The sequence below is a fragment of the Chionomys nivalis genome, chromosome 6 (genome assembly GCF_950005125.1).
Source record: "Chionomys nivalis chromosome 6, mChiNiv1.1, whole genome shotgun sequence".
Taxonomy (NCBI): Eukaryota; Metazoa; Chordata; class Mammalia; order Rodentia; family Cricetidae; genus Chionomys; species Chionomys nivalis.
The window spans coordinates 4,863,949-4,883,708 of NC_080091.1; the positions used below are offsets into that span (position 1 = coordinate 4,863,949).

The window sequence follows — 19,760 nt, forward strand, 5'->3', positions numbered from 1 at the left end:
ACCCCCACCCGCACCAGCTTCCTGTTATCTGGGCTTCTGGGCTCTCTGGCTGCTGCTGACGACCAGGGACCCTCACCCCAGCTGCAAAGGTGACACCAGTAACTTGTATGAGCCACTTTCCACAAGATACACGGAGCGGCTCCCGAATGCTCCCAGGGGGACAGTTAGATATGAGCACTCGAGGGATGTTTCTTGTCCCCCTCGGTGGCACGAGCCAGGGAGCCAGGCTAGATTCTAAATCCTGGCTCTGGAAAATTCCATAACCTGAATCCAGCCGCTGGGAGTCAAGCTAATCCCTCCCCATTTATTGTGTTATGTAACGTTCAGGGATTAATACTAGAGGCAGATGGCAGGGCTCACAGCCTGCCCTGTGCCTGCCTGGCTTTGGGACTGAGGGGACTCCCAGCCAGCACATGGTGGCGGTGCCCAGGGACCCACATCCTTGGGGTGCAGAAATGGTTGCTTGCAGCACGAGAGGGGTGTTGGAGGGGAGGGTGGGCTCGGGAGAGGGGTTGCCTGAGGTTCTGAAGAGTCTCCAGGCTAGCTTGCTATCTCTTCTATCAGCCGCATCTAAGCCTCCACCTCCATCTTAAAGGTCAATTCTCACTCGGCTATCACAGCCAGTGCCCACCTTCTGCCCCTCATCCTGGTTGCCATTCTTCCGTGGCACCCCACCCCACGGTGTTTCACTTGTACCCGTAGCCTTCCAGCCTTTTGTCTTTGGTCCCTATGTCACCAAACCTCTCTAGGTTGCCCTCCCTCTGAATGCTGCTGTGGCTTCCCAGTGCCCAAGTTGATGAAGTCCCACAGGCCGCTCTCTCTTGTAGGGAGGACCCAGCCAGATGCACTTGGTCCACCAGCCTCAGGTCTTCCATACACCCCAGACAGACTCCTGGGGTGGGCTTCTCTGCAAATAAACCAGCTGAGTCCACTGGGCCTCAGTTTCCCCGATGGGTGAACCGAGTGCTGTCAACAGGTCCTAGGAGGCGCAGGGATGGGAGCGCGGTGGAACTGAGCCTGGCTCCGGGTTTGCTCCAGAGCACCTGCTGGTGCTGGCAGGATCCGCTGGGCGTCCGGGCCCCGCCCCGCCCCGCCCCGCCCCGCCCCGCCCCGCCCCCACTCTCCAATAAGACCCGCTCGGCTCCGGCAGCTGGCGGGCCCAGAGCAGCAGTGTTGCCGGCGGCAGTGGGTTGCGCAGTCCCCACGCCCGCTGTGCGCCCAGGCCCACCCCAGCAGATGGAGCCCCGGTCACAGCGGCGGCGGCGGAGCCGCCAGCTGGTGGCCGCCTTCCTGCGCGACCCGGGCTCGGGGCGTGTGTACCGGCGCGGGAAACTGATCGGCAAGGTGGGGGTTCCCGCTCGCGCTCACACACACCCGAGTTCAAAACGCAGGAAGGGGGAGAGCTGGAAGGGTCGAGGGCTGGGCGGGAATGAACGCGCGATGATTGGCGCCTCGGGTTCCCTGAGTTTGGGGTCCGGGCTGCAGGGCGGATGGCGAGGTGGGAACCGCACTTGGCGCGCTGTCTGCGGGCCTGTGCGGGGCGTGTGCGCGTCGCCCGCGTTAGCCGGGCACTGAGTGTCCTATGGGTGCACAACTGGTGCTCCACATGCAATGGCAAGGCTGTCACTTCCCCCCGCGGTGGGTGCTGAGCAGCGCGTGCGGTCCGTGCCCTGCACCCACTTGTCTACCTGGCTGCGACTGGGGATTGCTCCCTTGGTGGCCAAGGGCGCTGGAGGGTGTTGAGCTCTGAGTCTGGGTGTTGTGTGTCCAGATAGTTTGTCTGGGTGTGTGATGTGTGTGCGTGTGTCTGGGTGTTGTCAGTCTGGGTGCTGTGCATGTGTGGACCTGCTGTGGGGGTGTCTAACTGGTTTGTATATGGGTGCTGTGTGTGGATGATCCAAGTGGGGGTATGCTGTTTGTAGGTGTGTGTGGAAGTTCTGTTTGTGGATGTGTGTCAAGGCGGTAGGAGGACGTTGTGTTTGTAGGTGGAAGTACTGGGTGTGTATGCTGTGTGTGTGGATACTGTGTGTGTGGATGCTGTGTGTGTGTGTGGATGCTGTGTGCATGTGTGTATGCTGTGTGTGTGTGTGGATGCTGTGTGTTTGTGGATACTGTGTGTGTGGATGCTGTGTGTGTGGATGCTGTGTGTGTGTATGCTGTGTGTGTGGATGCTGTGTGTGTGTATGTTGTGTGTGTGTGTATGCTGTGTGTGTGTATGCTGTGTGTATGGATACTGTGTGTGTGGATGCTGTGTATGTGTGTGGATGCTGTGTGTGTGTGGATGCTGTGTGCATGTGTGTATGCTGTGTGTGTGTGTACGCTGTGTGTGTGGATGCTGTGTGTGTGGATGCTGTGTGTGTGTATGTTGTGTGTGTGTGGATGCTGTGTGTGTGTGGATGCTGTGTGTGTGGATGCTGTGTGTGTATGTTGTGTGTGTGTGGATGCTGTGTGTGTGTGGATGCTGTGTGTGTGTGGATGCTGTGTGTGTGTGTGGATGCTGTGTGTGTGTGTACGCTGTGTGTGTGTGTGGATGCTGTGTGTGTGTGGATGCTGTGTGTGTGGATGCTGTGTGTGTGGATGCTGTGTGTGTATGTTGTGTGTGTGTGGATGCTGTGTGTGTGTGGATGCTGTGTGTGTGTGTGTGGATGCTGTGTGTGTGTGGATGCTGTGTGTGGATGCTGTGTGTGTGTGTGTGTGGATGCTGTGTGTGGATGCTGTATGTGTGTGGATGCTGTGTGTGGATGCTGTGTGTGTGGATGCTGTGTGTGTATGCTGTGTGTGTGGATGCTGTGTGTGTGTGGATTCTGTGTGTGTATGCTGTGTGTGTATGGATGCTGTGTGTGTATGCTGTGTGTGTATGGATGCTGTGTGTGTGTGGATGCTGTGTGTGTGGATGTTGTGTGTGTGTGGATGCTGTGAGGGGGTGCTGTGTGTGTGTGTGGACGCTGTGTGTGTGTGGATGCTGTGTATGTGGATGCTGTGTGTGTGTATGCTGTGTGTGTGCTGTGTGTGTGTGCTGTGTTTCTGGGTTTCATGGGTCCCTCACTGTCCTGTGCAGCAGAGCTCATGGGCCTCCTGCTTTGACAAAGTCCGTGGGTCTCATCTCTTTGGGGGGGACTGTGGTGTGGGGTGTCCGAGGGTGAGTCTGTAGCAGGCCTGTGTCTCGGGTGTGGCCCACTGTCTGCATCTTGTCTCCTGTTCTCTGCAGGGAGCCTTCAGCCGCTGCTACAAGCTCACAGATATGTCCACCAGCGCGGTGTTCGCCCTCAAGGTGGTGCCAAGAGGCGGGGCGGGGCGGCTGCGCCTGCGCGGGAAGGTGAGCCAGCCATCACACACACACACACACACACACACACACACACACACACACACCTGTCCAAAACCTGTCCCAGGGCTGCCCTGCTTCCCTCCTTGCGAGCGAGCCAGGCCTGGGGCCTGTCGCCTGCACCGCAATCAGGGACCTTCGTGGGGACACAGGTGGAGCGTGAGATCGCCCTGCACAGCCGTCTGCGCCATCGCAACATCGTGGCCTTCCACGCACACTTCGCAGACCGCGACCACGTGTACATGGTGTTGGAGTACTGCAGCCGCCAGGTAGCCGTGGGCCTGGTGGGTGGGGCAGGGCTTCGTGTGTTGGCTCTGGGTTCGCTAAACCAGGCGGTGTTGAGCTGTGTTGAGCCCCTGTTGCTCGAGGGGGTGACTGGAGTGAGGCCTGGGCCAGGCCACTGAGAGCCAGACAGGCCTGTTGTCTGTCCTGTCTGTGTCTCTAGGTCCCCGTAACTACCGGTGTCTCCCTGTGCCCACGCCATGTCCGCTTCCTGCCCTCTGCCCAGTCACTAGTGTCCCCTGTCCCCACCTGGGCCCACACAGCTCAGCCGTGCTCGCCCTGGCCGAGCGGGGTTTCCCTGGGCCCGGGTGTGCGCACAGTGTCCACAGCCCATCTATTGAGTGCCCGGTCCGCCCGCCCGCAGACCCTGGCTCACGTGCTGAAGGCGCGGAGGACGCTGACGGAGCCTGAGGTGCGCTATTACCTTCTGGGACTGGTCAGCGGTCTGCGCTACCTGCACCAGCATCGCATCGTGCACAGGGACCTGAAGCCCAGTAAGCACGAGGAAGGGACTTTTGGGGTGCTGTGAGGGTGGTGAAGGGCTGGGGGCTACAATGCTCCCATGCCGCGCTCCCCCCACCCGCAGGTAACTTCTTCCTTAACAAGAACATGGAGGTGAAGATCGGAGACCTGGGGCTGGCTGCCCGGATGGGGCCCACCGGTCACTGCCACAGGTAAAGGTCTTGGTGGTCCTGAGTGGGGCCAGGAAGTCCTGGCCGGCCTTCCTGAACCTCCCATGGTTCCCCTCCCAGGGTGCTCTGCGGAACCCCAAACTTCCAGGCTCCTGAAGTGGTGTCCCGCAGCGGACACTCCTGCAAGTCTGATATCTGGGCTCTGGGCTGCGTCATGTAAGAGGGAGGCTGACCGGGTCTGGGGGAGGTGGTGGGGGCCCCCGGGGAGACCGGGCGTGGGCAAGGAGAGCGAGCATGGGGTGGGTGTGTATGCACACAACAGATGATCACGTGTTAGCTAGAGCCGGCACTCCCTCTGTAGACCAGACTGGCTCTGAGCTCACAGAGATCCCCCTGCCTCTGCTTTCCCAGTGCTGAGAGTAAAGATGATGCCTCTTCACCCAGTGAGCACCTGGCCCTTAATGTCCAGGCTTGGATTTCTTGTCCCATCCTGGGTGCCAATTAAATTCAAGTGTGGCTGCAGCTAGGGTTCGGTTGGTAAAAGTGAGCACGCATGAAATCCAGATGCCATCCCCAGACCACACAGCCAGGCATGGCAGTGCACACTTGTCGTTGCCAGCCCTGGGGAGGTGACGCAGGTCACTGGGGAGGTGGCACAGGTGGGAGGCAGCCAGGTGGATTGTGTCTTGGGCAGGGATGGAGCCGGGGCAGCGGAGTCTGGGGTGGGCTGGGCGTGGCCAGGTGTGTAGACAAAGGTGTGAACTCACTTCTGCCCGCCTGCCCCGGCACAGGTACACCGTGCTGACGGGCACACCCCCCTTCGCTGCGGTGCCCCTGTCGGAGATGTACCGACGTATCCGGGAAGGCCACTACCCCGAGCCCGCTCACTTGTCTCCCAGCGCCCGCAGCCTCATTGCGCGGCTCCTGGCACCCGACCCTGCTGAGCGGCCCAGCCTGGACCACGTACTCCAGGACGATTTCTTTACTCAGGTGAGGGGGTGTCCCCCGGGTGAGCCCCTGGGGACCAGGGACTGTCTAGATCCAGGGCTGACCCCAGCTCACTGACTCCCAAGGGCTTCACTCCAGAGCGGCTGCCTCCACATTCCTGCCACAGCCCGCCCGGCTTTGCCTTCCCACCACCGCTGGGCAGATTGTTCCGCAAAGTGGGCCAGCTCCTGCTGACCCAGTGCCGGTCACCTTGTGAGTAGCTGTCCCCTAGCCTGTCACAGCCTCTCACCTGCCTCAGGCCTGGTATCTGTCTCCCTTCCACCTGCATGACCAAGGTGGGGGAGGATGGCAGGAGCGATTGTCAATCATTGTTCTCCAAACCTGTGCTTCCCTCAGGTCCCTTTACCTCAAAAGAGCCTTCAGGCCCTGCAGAAGAAGGGACGGAACCTGACCATGTGGAGTTCAGCAATGAGGTGAGCAGTTCAGTGGGGGTTACGGGGAAGAACGCCTAGAATTTCCTGAAGCCCTGGACTGAAGCAACTTGCATCCGTCCACTCTAGAGACCCCAGACCTTGAACCCTGCCAGCTCTGAGTCACACCTCCGCCCCTCACTGGGGGTTCTAGGCGGGGCTCCACCGTGACCACGCCCACAGCCCCTCACTGGGGATTCTAGGCGGGGCTCCAACCTGACCACGCCCACAGCCCCCTCACTGGGGCTGCTACAGCTCCAGGCCCAGCTGTCCCTCACCCTAACGTTTGGAGACCACAGGACCCTGCTCACTTCAGTTTTCACTGCATTTGTTGAGTGCTTGCTACATGAGTTTGTGCAGCAGGCAAATTTTGTCTGTGTAAAGTGGGGTGCTGGGCTCTGGGGGCTCCCTCAGGAATAGGAGGTACATTAACCTCTGCTCTCTCCAAACACCGCTGTCTCAGGACAGGGCTCCTCTCTGTGCTGAGAGTCCAGTCCTCCTCACACTCGGGACCCTGCAGACCAACCTAGCAGGTGAGCAGCAGAGAGCCTTGCCGGGGGCAGATGCCGAGGACTCGGAATAGGGACTTCTGTGTCCTGATGAGGACCACAGCCGCGGCTGGCCTCAGTGTGTCCACCTGTAAAACCTAACAAATTCCTGGGATAGTCAGGGTTTGATATAAGACCTTTCGGGAGGGCCGGTGTGGGACCCGGCTGATGGAGGGGGAGGGGACCCCCTCTTTGGTGGATGTTCACTGCTGTCTGGGCACCTATGTGACTCTGTCTTAACAGACCCAAAGGGGAGCTGGGCTCTTCAGGTGGAGGCGGCAACCAGGAAAATGCACCTATGCCTGGATGCAGCACCTGTGGGTAGGACAGCCAGAAGAAAGTGGAGGCTCAGGGGGCCTCGAAGGGCCTAGCCCAGGCCCACAGCATCCTCACCCTAGCTCACCTCCCTCCGCAGCCACAGCCACCCCAACACAACCCAGCAAAGCCCACCCAAGCTCTCCCTCCCCAGCCCAGCCCCTCCCAGCCCAGCCCCTCCTCATCCTACCCTCCCAGCCCAGCCCCTTCCCAGCCCCGCCCCTCCCCAGCCCAGCCCCTCCTCATCTTACCCTCCCAGCCCAGCCCCTTCCCAGCCCCGCCCCTCCCAGCCCAGCCCCCTCCTCATCCTACCCTCCCAGCCCAGCCCCTTCCCAGCCCAGCCCCTCCTCATCCTACCCTCCCAGCCCAGCCCCTCCCCAGCCCAGCCCCTTCCCAGCCCAGCCCCTCCTCATCATACCCTCCCAGCCCAGCCCCTTCCCAGCCCAGCCCCTCCTCACCCTTCCCCTCCCAGCCCAGCCCCTTCCCAGCCCAGCCCCTCCCAGCCCAGCCCCTTCCCAGCCCAGCCCCTCCTCATCATACCCTCCCAGCCCAGCCCCTTCCCAGCCCAGCCCCTTCCCAGCCCAGCCCCTCCTCACCCTTCCCCTCCCAGCCTAGCCCCTTCCCAGCCCAACCCCTCCTCATCTTACCCTCCCAGCCCAGCCCCTCCTCACCCTTCCCCTCCCAGCCCAGCCCCTCCTCATCCTACCCCTCCCCAGCCCAGCCCCTCCTCACCCTTCCCCTCCCAGCCCAGTGCCTGACCCTGGCTCTTTTTTCTCCCCTTCTGCTCAGCTGCCCAGGAACCCCCAGGGGAGCAGCGGCCTGTCCTCTGGGCTTCCAAGTGGGTGGATTATTCCCTCAAGTACGGCTTTGGCTACCAACTGTCCGATGGGGGGAGTGGCGTGCTGTTTCGGGATGGCTCCCACATGGCCCTGCGCCCCCAAGGAGGGTAATTGCTGGGACTCCTATCCCCAGGGACTCAGTTCTACCCCACCTCTCTTGATTTTTTCATCACCTGTTTATGGGGTGTCACAAACGACGGAGTTGGTTTCCTGTTCTGTACCACATGACGAAAACCAGTTGAGGTGGGAGAGGGGGGGTCACTGGGGAAGCCATGTTCCTGGAGAAGTCAGATGGTGGCTCAGTAGACAAGAGCTCTCACCAGGCAGGCACAAGGCCCAGGGTTCCCTCCCCACCAGGGTGTGAACAGGCCCACCCACGCCTGTCATCCCAGCACCTCAGGTAGGGGCAGGGGGATCAGGAGTTCAATGCCACCCTCAGCTACAGAGCAAGTTCAAGGCCAGCCTGGGCTACTTAAGGCAGGGAAACACAACGTCTCTGAACACAAAGGAGCTGACGTCAGACCGCGTCAGGCTGAACCGACTCACACTGTGTGTGACAAGAACATGATGGTGTGCCGGCCTGATCTGGCGTGCATGAAGAAGCCAGAGGCCTGCACCTGCACTCCTCAATGGCTCCTCCTCCTATTCCTGACATAGGGTTCTCATTTCCACTAGGCTGGCTGGCCAGTGAGTCCCAGGGATCCTCCTGCCTCTGCCACCCCACCTGGCTCTTACCTGGGTGCTGGGAACCCGACTCGGGTTCTCATGCTGACCATCTCTGTGGCCCCCTGACTCATTTCTAGTTCTTTTAATTGGGAATGGAACCGAGAACTTTGGGGGTGTCCTCTGCTACTGAGCCCGCCTCCCAAGCACTGGTATTCTACCATAGTGTTCTTGGAGTGAGAGAGGCGGCCAGTCAGGGAGGCCGCTGGGCTGGCCAGGAGGGTAGTGGCCGTTTCTATGGAGACAGATGAGGAGCCTGAACCTGATGTAGTTGGCCTATGAGAGGTGCTCCTGGGGTGGCCAGTGCCCTGACTGACCACCAGCCAGAGTTATATGCAACACAGTGATGCTTGGGTAGCAATGAGGTACAGCTACGAGGGAGGAACCCCCCCCCCCCGAAGCATGGGTCATCAGGACAGAGACTCATCAGGTCCCTGGCCCCCAGCCATGTCTCCTACCAACCTGACCAAGGGACTCTGTGGACCTTCGCCCTGAGGGATGTCCCCAGCCCACTGCGTGCCAAGCTGGCTGTCCTGCGGCTCTTTAACTGCTATATGCAGAGGCGTCTGAGGGAGGTGAGAGCCTGGAGTGTGGGGAGGAACAGGAGAGGGAGGTGTCCATCCGGAGGACCCTGACCAGCATGTCCCCACAGGAGGGGACTGTGTCCATGGCTGTGGCACCCGCTTCACCTGACTTCTCTCTGCTGAATTTCATTGCCGATTCCTGGGCACTGGTTATGTTGTTTAGCAATGGGACCGTGCAGGTAAGTGACCGGGATACCAGGGACTGTGTGACCTCGAAAGAATATGGAATCCAGAGGTCACATCCCGTGTCCTCAGCCCAGTCAGAGCCAGACAGCAGCCTCCCTGCCCTAGGGAATCCTGGGTCTCTGGGCACAGTGAAGTCGAGGGGGTAGAGAACCAGAGAGGATGTGGGATGGAGCCAAGTGACCTGCTGAGGCCCTGCCTGAACCTGCGGCTGCTCTGGGCATAGGGAAGCATGAATGACAGAAGACAGGGGATGTTGTGATGAATAGACTCGAGAGTTCACGGTCATCCTTGGCTACATAGAAACTTTGAATGAAAGAGACTAAGGGATGGGTAGGCGAGTGGCGCATTGCTGAAGGTGCTCGCCTCCAAGCCTGATGGCCCGAGTTCAGCCCCCAGGACCCACATGGCAGACGGAGCCAACTCCAGCACGTTGTCCTCTGACGGCTCCGTGTGTGCCGTGACAAACACATGCGCAAATATACACAAATAGTAAATTAAAAGGAAAGGAGAGAGAATGAAGGGAAGGTGTGTGGTACCGGGTTGAAGGGTGGGATGGGGATCCCCAGTTGAGACCATTTCTGTTGATTTCATGGAGCCCTGGGCCTCCGGTCTTGGCTCTCACAGGCGCAGACCCTCTACCAGTGTCTGTGCTCGTCCGTAGGGTCAGAACCGAGGCCAGCATGGTCGGTTCTGGTCACCGTGATCTTAATGTCACTCTCTCCCAGGTCAGCCTCAGGACGTCCCAAACACAGCTGGTACTGAGTGGGGAAGGTGAAGGCTTTCTGCTCACCCTCTGGGAGCTGGGAAGGCCGGGTACGGGCAGCTCCTACTCACTGGACGTCCTACGGAGTCATGGCTGCACTCCCATCATCCACCAGCACCTGCGCCATGCGCTACGCCTGCTCCACAGTGTCAGATGAGTCAGAAAGTCTGACTGAACCTCTGCATGTTGGTGCTGGAGACCTGGGCTCTATCTGCTTCTGTCTGCTTCTGCTCTACAGTTGGCATCCATGGAGGGTGGACACATTGGGGTCTTTGATTTATGGTATGAGCTGGGCGGTGGTGGTGCATGCCTTTAATCCCAGCACTCGGGAGGCAGAGGCAGGTGGGTCTCTGTGAGTTCGAGGTCAGCCTGATCTACAAGAGCACAAAGGACAGGCTCCAAAGCCACAGAGAAACCCTGTCTTGAAAAACCAAAAATAAAATAAAATAAGATTTATGGTATAACTAAGATAGAATTTTGTTGGGCCATGATGGATTTTCTTTAAAAATTAAAATAAAAACATTAAAAAAATGTTTCTGTAAGTTGGAGTCTATCTATTTTTGCTTGTTTATTTTAGATTCATTTATGTTCTGTGCATGAATGTTCTTGCATGCACCTCTGGGCATCACACGAGCGTCTAGTGTCTGTAGAGACCAGAAGAGGGTGTCAGGACCCCACACCACACCTCTGGAACTGGAATTACAGAACATTGTGAGTCACCATGTGGGTGCTGAGACTCAAATCTGGCTCCTCTGCCAGAGCAACAAGTGCCCTCAACTACTGAGCCGCCGTCTCTCCAGCATTTTGCTGTTGTTGTTTGTAAATCAGAGTGACCTGTAGCCCAGGCGGGCCTGGAACTTGTGGAATATTTGTTGAACGATGCAGAAATGTTTTCTCCTTAACTATGCAAAGATATGTTGTGTTTGTTTAACTATGTAAAGATGGGTTGCTGTTTCACCTTGCCTGCCTAAGGCCCCTGATTGGTCTAATAAAAAGCTGAGCAGCCAATAGCACGGGAGGAGGTATAGGCGGGACTTCCACGCAAGCAGAGTAAGTAGGAGGAGGAGGAACTTAGGCTCAGGAAGAAAAAAGAGACACCAGGGGCCAGTCAGACAGACAGACACGGTGTAAGCAGGACAGTGGGACACAGAATGAAAGGTAAAAAGCCCTGAGGCAAATGTAGATGAAGAGAAACAGGTTAGATTGAGTAGAGAGCGGATGGGCCAGCCGCGAGGTGCTGGCACACGCCTTTAATCCCAGCACTTGGGGAGCAGAGACAGGTGGCCTCATCAAGCAAAGGTGGTGGGTGCTCTGGATATGAAGGTCATGTGACCACATGCCTTCCTTGGCATAGATTGGAGGGGGAAAGGGATCTGCATGGAGCAGGGTGGGGTTGTCGGAGGCCTGGGGACGGAGAGAAAGGAAGTGTGGAAGAGGAGCAGTAAAAAGCAGAAAGTGGAGCCAGGGAGGTGTTCTGCTGGTGAGCTACAGTCTGCCGTTGGCTGACGATGACGATTCTGCTGCACAGCTCTGTAGACACGGCTGCCAGCTTCCTCCTCCTCTACCCCAGCACCCATGGTCCCCACCAACTCATCATTTCCCATCATGGGGTCCCACACTGTGCGGGCTACTGCCTCTGGTCCTCTCACTAAGCACAGTGTCCGGGAGGTCCCTCCATGCAGTGCTCAGAGCCTCGGTCCTGCTCAGGACCACATGGTCCTCGGTGTGCGGATGAGCTGGAATCATTCGCTGTTGGAAAGGACTGGAAACAAAGGCAAGGATTCTCTCTCTGTATGCCTGTCTCTCTCTCTCTCTTCCCGTGTGTGGGGTGTGTGTGTGTGTGTGTGTGTGTCCCTGCCTGTCTTAGTTAAGGCTCCTATTGCTGTGAAGAAACGCAATGGCCATGGCAACTCTTATAAAGGAAAACCTTTTTTTATTTACTTATTTTTTTTTTTTTTTTGATTTTTGAGACAGGGTTTCTCCGTAGTTTTTGGTTCCTGTGCTGGAACTAGCTCTTCTAGACCAGGCTGGCCTCGAACTCACAGAGATCCGCCTGCCTCTGCCTCCCGAGTGCTGGGATTAAAGGCATGCGCCACCACCGTCCGGCAAGAAAAACCTTTAATTGGGATGCCTCGCTTACAGTTTCAAGGGTTCGGTCCATTATCATCAATAGTGGGGCATGGCGGCATGCAGGTAGACATCTTGATGGGAAAGCAACGGAAGTAGGCTGTCTCACTGGATTGTCTTGAACATACATGAGACTTCAAAGCTCGCCTCCACAGTGACACACTTCCTCCTAATAGTGCCTGTCAGTTTGGTACCCGCTTTCTTTCGAACCACCACACTGTCGCCCCATCTTTCAAGCCAGCACTTACTGTTATGCCCAGATCTACAGAGCCTCCAAAAACCAACAAAGGGACCAAGCCCATATGTAAAAGCAAAGAGCCTTTACTCAAATTCGAACTCTCTGTTTCCAACACATGGATGTGATCTGAGGGCCCCAAGCTCAGTTAGGGTGAGGGATTTCTAAGGTTTAGGACCCCTGATTGGCTGACACTGCACAGATATACATGCAGGTGATACACTTACGCCCATAAAATAAGGATAAACACAGGCAGTGGTGGCACATGCTTTTCATCCCAGCACTCAGGAGGCTGAGGCAGGGGGATCTCTGTGAGTTCAAGGCCAACCTGGTCTACAGAGGGCATTCCAGGACAGCCAGGGCTACACATAGAAACCTTGTCTAGAAAAGGCTAAAACCAAAAAAACAATAAGATCTCTCGCCTCGCCCTGTGGAGGCCCCTGGGTTCCTTTGTCAGCTGGGGCCACACCTCTGCCATCCCTGCCATCTCGGTGCCTTGGAGGTGGAGGCAGGAGGATCAGGAGTCCAAGGTCAGCTTCAGGAGCTAGGACAGTCTGGGCTACACGAGATTCTATCTCAGAAGGAGAGCGGGGAGAGCGAGGGAGAGAGGAAGCCCAACAGTTCAGTGCCTAGGAGAATAAAAACCATGCCTTCTGTTTTTTTTTTTTTAAATTTATTTATTTATTATGTATACAACGTTCTGCCTCGATGTATGCCCGCATGTCAGAGCAGGGCGCCAGATCTCAGTACAGATGGTTGTGAGCCACCATGTGGTTGCTGGGAATTGAACTCAGGACCTCTGGAAGAACAGCCAGAGCTCTTAACCTCTGAGCCATCTCTCCAGCCCCCACGCCTTCTGTTTTTGTGTGCCCACTACCAAGGCCCCAGTGTAGAGCTCATTGGCCAGGCTAGACCACATGACCTTACCCTCCACACCCTCCTGAAGTGGACTAGGTGGTAAACAGAGTGGAACTGACATCATACCCTCAGTTAAAACTATTGTCTCTCCCTCCGTCCATCCTCCCTCCCTCTCTCCTCTCCCAGTCTCTCCCTCCAACTCTGTATCTCTGTCTCTGTCTCTCTCTCTCTCTAGTCCTGGAACTTCCTCTGTAGACCAGGCTGGCTTGAACTCGCAGAGATCCTCCTGGCTCTGTGTTCCGCATGCTGGGATTAAAAATGTGCACCACCATGCCCGCCCGAATCCATTTCTTTTCATTCTTCTGTTTATGTGTGAGAATGTACGCTATAAGCGTGCAGTACCTGCAAAGGCCAGGAAGGGGCGCCGCTGCCCTGGAGCTGGATTCACAGGAGCTGTGAGCCACTAGGTGGGTCCTGGCTAGGGAGCCCAGGTCCCCAGGACTAGCAGAAACCACTCCTCACCCCAGCCACGCCTGCAGTCCCACCCCTTTACCCCAGCCATGCCTGCAGCCCCCACCCCTCCACCCCAGCCATGCCTGCAGCCCCACCCCTCCACCCCAGCCACACCTGCAACCCTACCCCTCCACACAGCCACGCCTGCAGCCCCACCCTCCACCCCAGCCACGCCTGCAGTCCCACCCCTTTACCCCAGCCACGCCTGTAACCCCACCCCTCCACCCCAGCCACGCCCGCAGCCTCTACCTCTTTGAAGGTTTCACCTAGTACCACAGTCCTGGATGTAAACTCAGAGCACTGTTCCCAAGGGCTGAGCTGAGCGAGGAGCCATCGCATCTGACTTTGTGGCTGTAGGTCAAGCTTAGGGTGACTTGGAGACTTTTGTGTCTACCCAGAATGCTTGTCTCGGGGTAACAACAGGACAGAACAGGGTGAGCTTCCCCGAGGGACTGTCTTGCTAAATGACCTACCTAACGTGCCTATTCCATCTGCCCGTGGGCGTCTGCTCAGTAGCGATCTGTGAGAATCTCCCACGTCCCGAGCCCACAATGGTGATTTATTAAAAATAAACTAACTACAGAATACATCAATTCCTAACCTCCCAGGACGATTTGTTTCTAGGCAGAAAGAACTTCAACAAATGGACTCTTGCCCACTCTGCCGCCCACTGAAACTCTGGAATTTTCGTTGGAGGGGTTAGCAGGGAGACCAAGAAACAAAATTACTGACCCAGGTGCTCTGACGCTTGCCTGTAGTCCCAGCATTGGCGAGGTGGGAGTGGGAAGATCAGAAGCTCAAGGTCATACCCAACCATGTGCAGAGTTCCAGACTGGTCTGGGCTGCTTAAGACTCTGTCTCAAAAACACAAACAAACAAACAAAAACAATTAAAAAAAAAAACTCTAGGCTGGCAAGATGGTTCAGTGAGTAAGGGGAGACTGAGGCCCTGAGTTTGAGACACACGTGATAGAGAGAAACCGCCCACGAGTTGTCTTCCACCCGCCACACTCACACGGAGGCACACAGCAATAATAAATAATGAGCAACCGAGAATGAGAGCGGCAGAAGAAAAGACAAAGCGGCGCTGTTAAACTGGACCTGAAAACGAATGCCTGGAACGCCAACCCGAGGCAGGAGAATTGCTGAGTGTTCGACCAGCCTAGGAGACAAAATGTGACTCTGTCTCTCAAAAACAAAACAAAAAATTGACCTTCTTTAGTCCAGCAGTAGGGAGGCAGAGATAGGGGGATCTCTGTGAGTTCGAGGCCAGCCTGGTCCACAGAGCTAGTTCCAGGACAGGCTCCAAAACCACAGAGAAACCCTGTCTCGAAAAAACAAACAAACAAATCAAAAAATTGAAAAACAAATAAAACTTTCATTAAGTCTCACCTAACACTGCTTATATTTGTGTGTCTGAAGAAAATCCTGAGCCTACTTAACGTGAAGAACCAGATTGTTGTTTCCAACACTCAGGTCTCCCTTCTTCTAATCTGGGAGCAACAGGTGACCCTGGACCACCTCATTGGTGCTTTCAAACACGTGACGCCTCCAATCAGGAGCAAGGAAGGGGCCTGCAGCTGCAGGTGGAAGCTGCCATGGCAACCGTGAGTGCCAGTGGCTGTGTGAAATCCCTAAACGCTGGGATTCCTCATTATGTAAACTGTAGAGAAAATGGGGGTGAATTTGGGACGCTTGGCACAGACCAGTCATCCTAGTACTAGAAAAGCAGAGACAGGAGGCCGGCCTGGATAGCCTAGACTCCTTCTCTCAGAAAGCAAAGGAATCTGTGGTCAGGGTGGAGCCCCGCCTAGAATCCCCCCAGTGAGGGCCGGGGGCGTGGTCAGTGTGGAGCCCCGCCTAGAAGACCCAGTAAGGGGCTGGGGGCGTGGTCAGGGTGCAGCCCCGCCTAGAATCCCACCAGTGAAGGGTTGGGGCGTGGTCAGGGTGCAGCCCCGCCTAGAATCCCTCAGTGATGGGGGCTGGGGGCGTGGTCAGGGTAGAGCCCCGCCTAGAATCCCCGGTGAGGAGGGGCTGGGGGTGTGGTCAGGGAAGAGTTCTGTCTAGAATCCCCAGTGAGGGGCTAGGGGCGTGGTCAGGGCGCAGCCCCGCCTAGAATCCCCAGTGAAGGGCGGGGCGGAGGCATGACTCACAGCTGGCAGGGTTATGTCTTTCTGCAGGTAATCTATACGGGTCCATCTCCCCTCCCCTTCGTATCACGGAGTCTCAAAGAGGACATAAATCTATCTTGGTCTGCTTAGAATAAACCAGAATTGAATTTTCTATCTAGCAGGGTGGAACCTGGTATGTGTGTGGGAGGACACAGGGGTACTAAGGGACATTTTGACTCAAACTGGTTTCACCTGGTGATTCGCTGCTCCAGTCACCCGCCACTGGGGCCTGGTAGCACATGCCTGCGGTGCTTGAGAAGTGACTGTCACAAGTTTAAGATCAGTCAGGGGACCCACAGGTCTGTATCCCGAGACGCTGCCTCAGTGAGTCAGTGAGACCAAGCTAAGTGTGTGGTGGTGCACACCTGCCACAGCAGCACTCAGCCCGCTGAGTCAGGAGGATCACTAGGTCCGGGCTTGGGCAAGGGAACTGAGGGTGGAGGCCTTGGGGCATGCCATAGCTTAAGCTACCATCCCCACACTCAAAGTGGAGGCCGAAGAATCAGGAACACAGGGTCATTCTGGCCTAGGTTGTGAGTTCAAGGCCAGACTGGGCTTCAGAAGGTGCCTCCTTTGCCCTGGGGCCCAGACAGTTGGAGTCCAGGGTGAGTCTCGGCACCTAGGCTGCAGGACACCCATGTAGCTTGTTCTCCTAGCAGCACACGCAGAGGTCACTCAGGAGGCGTGAAGAGCAAAGGCTGTTCTGCAAGAAGACCTGGGTTTCATTCCTAGCACCCACACGGAGGCTCACAACAGCCCCTCCGGCCTCCACAGGCACCAGGCATGCATGTGGGCAAGGCAGCCACACACATAAAATAAGTAAATCTTTAAAAGAAACACCCGGGAGGTGGTGGCGCACGCCTTCAATCCCAGCACTGGGAAACAGGCAGGTGGATCTCTCTGAGTTCAAGGCCAGCCTGGTCTACAGACTGAATTCCATAACAGCCGGGAGGCCCTGTCTCGATGGGAAAAAAAAAGAAAGAAAGAAACAAGAAATGAAGGGACAAACAGCCCCTGGAAGCCCAGTGGCCCAGGTAGAGGGGTTCCCCACTCCTAAGAATGCTTTGGGGACGGCAGATCTGCCACAACTCAAAGACACTGCTCAACCCCGGGTAGGCCCAGGATTCCCCAGACGGGCGTTCCTTAGCTCAGGGGCAAGAGACTCTGTATTAATTATTGAAAACAAAATAATACTGGGTGGGGACAAGCGTTCCCGCCAAGGTTGAGGATATGAAGTCACTCTCCCTGTCACACGGTAGGAGGCGAGACTCCGCACCCACGAGTTGCCCTCTGACCTCCATGCACCATGGCATAAGCGCCCCCTCTCCCTCTGACCACATTAGACCCCAAAGCCAGCGAGCTGTTTCCCGGGTGGCCCCAACCATTCCCTTGTCACCTCACTCAGTATAGGGTTTTCACATAGACAGCACCCACAGACCATGGGGTGCAGAGGCATGACTTGGGGGGGTCATGGCGCCCCCGGAGATCCTGTGTGGCTGAGGGATCGCTTGGCACAGAGTGGAGGACCAGAGTTCTTCCTGCTCAGCACCCCATAGGTCCCAGGGTAACCTGAAATAGTGTTTATGGTACCCAACCCAGTTAGCTCAAAAATCAAATCCATGGGTCAAGAACACCCCTTCTGTGTAAATGACAGACTGGGGACTGTGGGGGGCAGACCTGCACATAGACGAAGTGCCCAGGGGGCATGGTGAGTTGGCTCAGAGGACCCAGGTTCAAGTCCCAGCACCCACACAGCTAGCTCACAGCTGTAAATCCAGTTCCTGCTGGAGGAGCTGATGCCTCCTTCTGGCCCTGCGGGTAGTGCATGCATGTAACGCCCGGAAGCACGGAATACATGTGTGGACAGCACTCATACATGTAAAATCAAAGTAAATTTATAAAACTGTAAATGGCCAAGGCAAGCTGAGTCTTTGCTGTGGGAGATTTAAAAACTGACAGTTTTGCCGGGTGTGACGCACACCTTTGATCCCAGCAGGCAGGAGGCAGAGGCAGGTGGATCTCTGTCAGCCTGGTCTACAACCTGAGTTCCAGGACATCTAGGGATACACAGAGAAACCTTGTCTACACACTCACTCACACACACACACACACACACACACACACACACACACACACAGAGTTTTACAGACATCTAGTGGCTGTGGGTGACAGAGGGTGGATTCGGTGCCTCTGTAAATTGAGGTTGATGATTCTCAGAATCCCTCCGGTAAGAAAGGACATCCTGTGTCCCCACACACAGTTGGGGTGGGACCAAGGCTTTCTTTGTGCCCGCTAGGCACGTGCCCTCCTGCTGAGCTCCAGCCCTGGCCCTTTGACAATTAAAAATATTCATTAAGGGGCTGGAGAGATGGCTCAGTGGTTAAGAGCACTGGCTGCTCTTCCAGAGGTCCTGAGTTCAATTCCCAGCACACACACACACACACACACACACACACACACACACACACGGTGGCTCACAACCATCTGTAATGAGATCTGGTGTCCTCTTCTGATGTGTAGGCAAACATGCAGAGGAACACTGAATACATAATAAATAAGTAAATCTTTAAAAAAATATTTTTTTAATTTTTTTATTAATTAATTTTAATCATTAATTTTACTGCTGTTTTGAGGTCGGTGCCCCGCGGTGCATGGAGGGGAAGGGCAACTTTCTCCTATCATGTCGAACGGTTCTGGGAACCTGCCAACTGCCCCCAGAGCCGTCAAGACGGACCATCTTTTACGTGTTTGTTTTTTAGATCAAGTAGCAGAAGCTGGTCTGGAATTGCCAAAGATCCTCCTGCTCAGCTTCCCGAGGGCCTTTCGTCTGGAATCCAGCACACAGAACCACAGGCGTTCCTACTGAAATCTACACTGAAATCAGACGTAGTGGCACACACCTCTTTTTTTTGTTTTGTTTCTTTGTTCTTTCTTTTTTTTTCTTCGAGACAGGGTTTCTCTGTGGTTTTGGAGCCTGTCCTGGAACTAGCTCTTGTAGACCAGGCTGGTCTCGAACTCACAGAGATCCGCCTGCCTCTGCCTCCCGGGTGCTGGGATTAAAGGTGTGCACCACCAGTACCCGGTGTGGCACATATTTTAAATCCCAACACTCTGAAGCAGGGGCAGGTGGATGCCTGTGAGTTCAAGGACAACCTGTTCTACACTGAGAGTTCCAGGACAACCAGACCTACATAGTGAGATGCTACCTAAAGAAAAAAAAATTAATTAAAGTTTCCTTTTATTGTTTGTTTTTTGAGACAGTGTTTCCCTATGTAACAGCCCTCGCTGTCGTGGAACTAGCTCTTGTAGAACAAGCTGCCTTGAACTCACAGGGATTCACCTGCCTCTGCCTCCCGAGTGCTGGGATTAAAGATGTGCGCCACCACCGCCCGGCTTTAATTAAAGTTTTAAAACCCCATTCTGGCTACCACTGTCAGAGTCTGAAGCAAGAGAACCCCTGGGGACCTGGCTGCTTGGTGGGAGCAGCGCGGCGACGCCGCCACCTCGCGGCAGGTTCTGGAAGTGCAATCAGTGGTTGCGGACAGGGTGTTAAGTGCGGCTCTAGCCACACAAGGGCGAAAGAAGACAGCGGCCTGGTCCAGGGACAGGGTTTCTCTGTGTAGCCCTGGTTGTCCTAAAACTTGCTCTTACACCAGGCTGGCCCCTGGGCGGTGAGCTTTTAAACACAGAATTCATAAATAAGTTTCTGTGTGTATGTGCACGCGCAGGAGCCCGTGGGGCGGTCACAAATCGGTTGTGTCCTGGGGACTGAACTCAGCCACCTCACAGGCCAGGAGAAATATTTGTCTTTCTCCACCATTCATCGTGAAATTAGTATACTGAGCGAGTAAAAGGCTTCCCCCACTACATTTGAGCCCTAGTGGACACAGCAGCCTTAGTGGGTTTAAGGATATTGCATGACATTTGGGAGCTTCCACCAGGAAACGATATTACTAGATCAAATTTCAAATATATCTAGAGATGAAGAAGAAATGAAAATAGCCAGGCAGTGGTGGCACACGCCTGTAATCCCAGCGCTCAGGGGGCAGAGGCAGGAGGATCTCTGTGAGTTGGAGGCCAGCCTGGTCTACAGAGCTAGTTCCAGGACAACCAGGGCTACACTGAGGAACCCCCGTTCCAAAAGGAAGAAAGAAAACAATAAAGAAGAAATAAAGGATTTGTTGGCTGAGATTTGGTGCGGGGAGAGAAATTCAAATATTCTCATCCCCAATGTCCCCATGT

At 55.8% G+C, this 19,760-nt stretch overlaps 1 protein-coding gene and 1 long non-coding RNA gene across 3 annotated transcripts; one reads left to right on the forward strand and one right to left on the reverse strand.

The window, feature by feature from the left end:
• The first annotated feature begins 1,139 nt into the window (after nucleotides 1-1,139).
• Plk5 (polo like kinase 5 (inactive)) lies at nucleotides 1,140-10,157 on the forward strand. Of its 2 annotated transcripts, none has more exons than XM_057773100.1 (15): nucleotides 1,140-1,344; nucleotides 3,209-3,316; nucleotides 3,478-3,594; nucleotides 3,972-4,101; nucleotides 4,194-4,281; nucleotides 4,360-4,455; nucleotides 5,031-5,229; nucleotides 5,313-5,439; nucleotides 5,584-5,660; nucleotides 6,121-6,190; nucleotides 6,449-6,526; nucleotides 7,310-7,466; nucleotides 8,528-8,657; nucleotides 8,735-8,845; nucleotides 9,578-10,157. In XM_057773100.1, the coding sequence occupies exons 1-15, from the start codon at nucleotides 1,237-1,239 to the stop codon at nucleotides 9,770-9,772; spliced, it is 1,791 nt and encodes a 596-aa protein (XP_057629083.1). In that variant the 5' UTR covers nucleotides 1,140-1,236; the 3' UTR covers nucleotides 9,773-10,157. The 2 variants fall into 2 exon arrangements, with proteins under 2 accessions (XP_057629083.1, XP_057629082.1); XM_057773099.1 differs by lacking the exon at nucleotides 1,140-1,344 and adding an exon at nucleotides 2,708-3,088.
• A 2,880-nt stretch (nucleotides 10,158-13,037) lies between these two features.
• On the reverse strand, nucleotides 13,038-14,202 carry LOC130876562 (uncharacterized). The gene is made up of 3 exons (XR_009057287.1): nucleotides 14,081-14,202; nucleotides 13,598-13,699; nucleotides 13,038-13,237 (listed from the first exon to the last, which is right to left on the reverse strand). It is a non-coding gene; the product is annotated as an uncharacterized LOC130876562 (long non-coding RNA).
• Nucleotides 14,203-19,760: the final 5,558 nt, after the last annotated feature.

Bases quoted from the DNA above. Each gene is read 5' to 3' on its own strand.
- Plk5 (XM_057773099.1), top strand. From the start codon at position 2,729: ATGCTGTGTGTGGATGCTGTGTGTGTGGATGCTGTGTGTGTATGCTGT. The intron at 4,282-4,359 runs GTAAAGGTCTTG...TTCCCCTCCCAG, and splicing joins CCCACCGGTCACTGCCACAG to GGTGCTCTGCGGAACCCCAA. The intron at 4,456-5,030 runs GTAAGAGGGAGG...GCCCCGGCACAG, and splicing joins TGGGCTCTGGGCTGCGTCAT to GTACACCGTGCTGACGGGCA.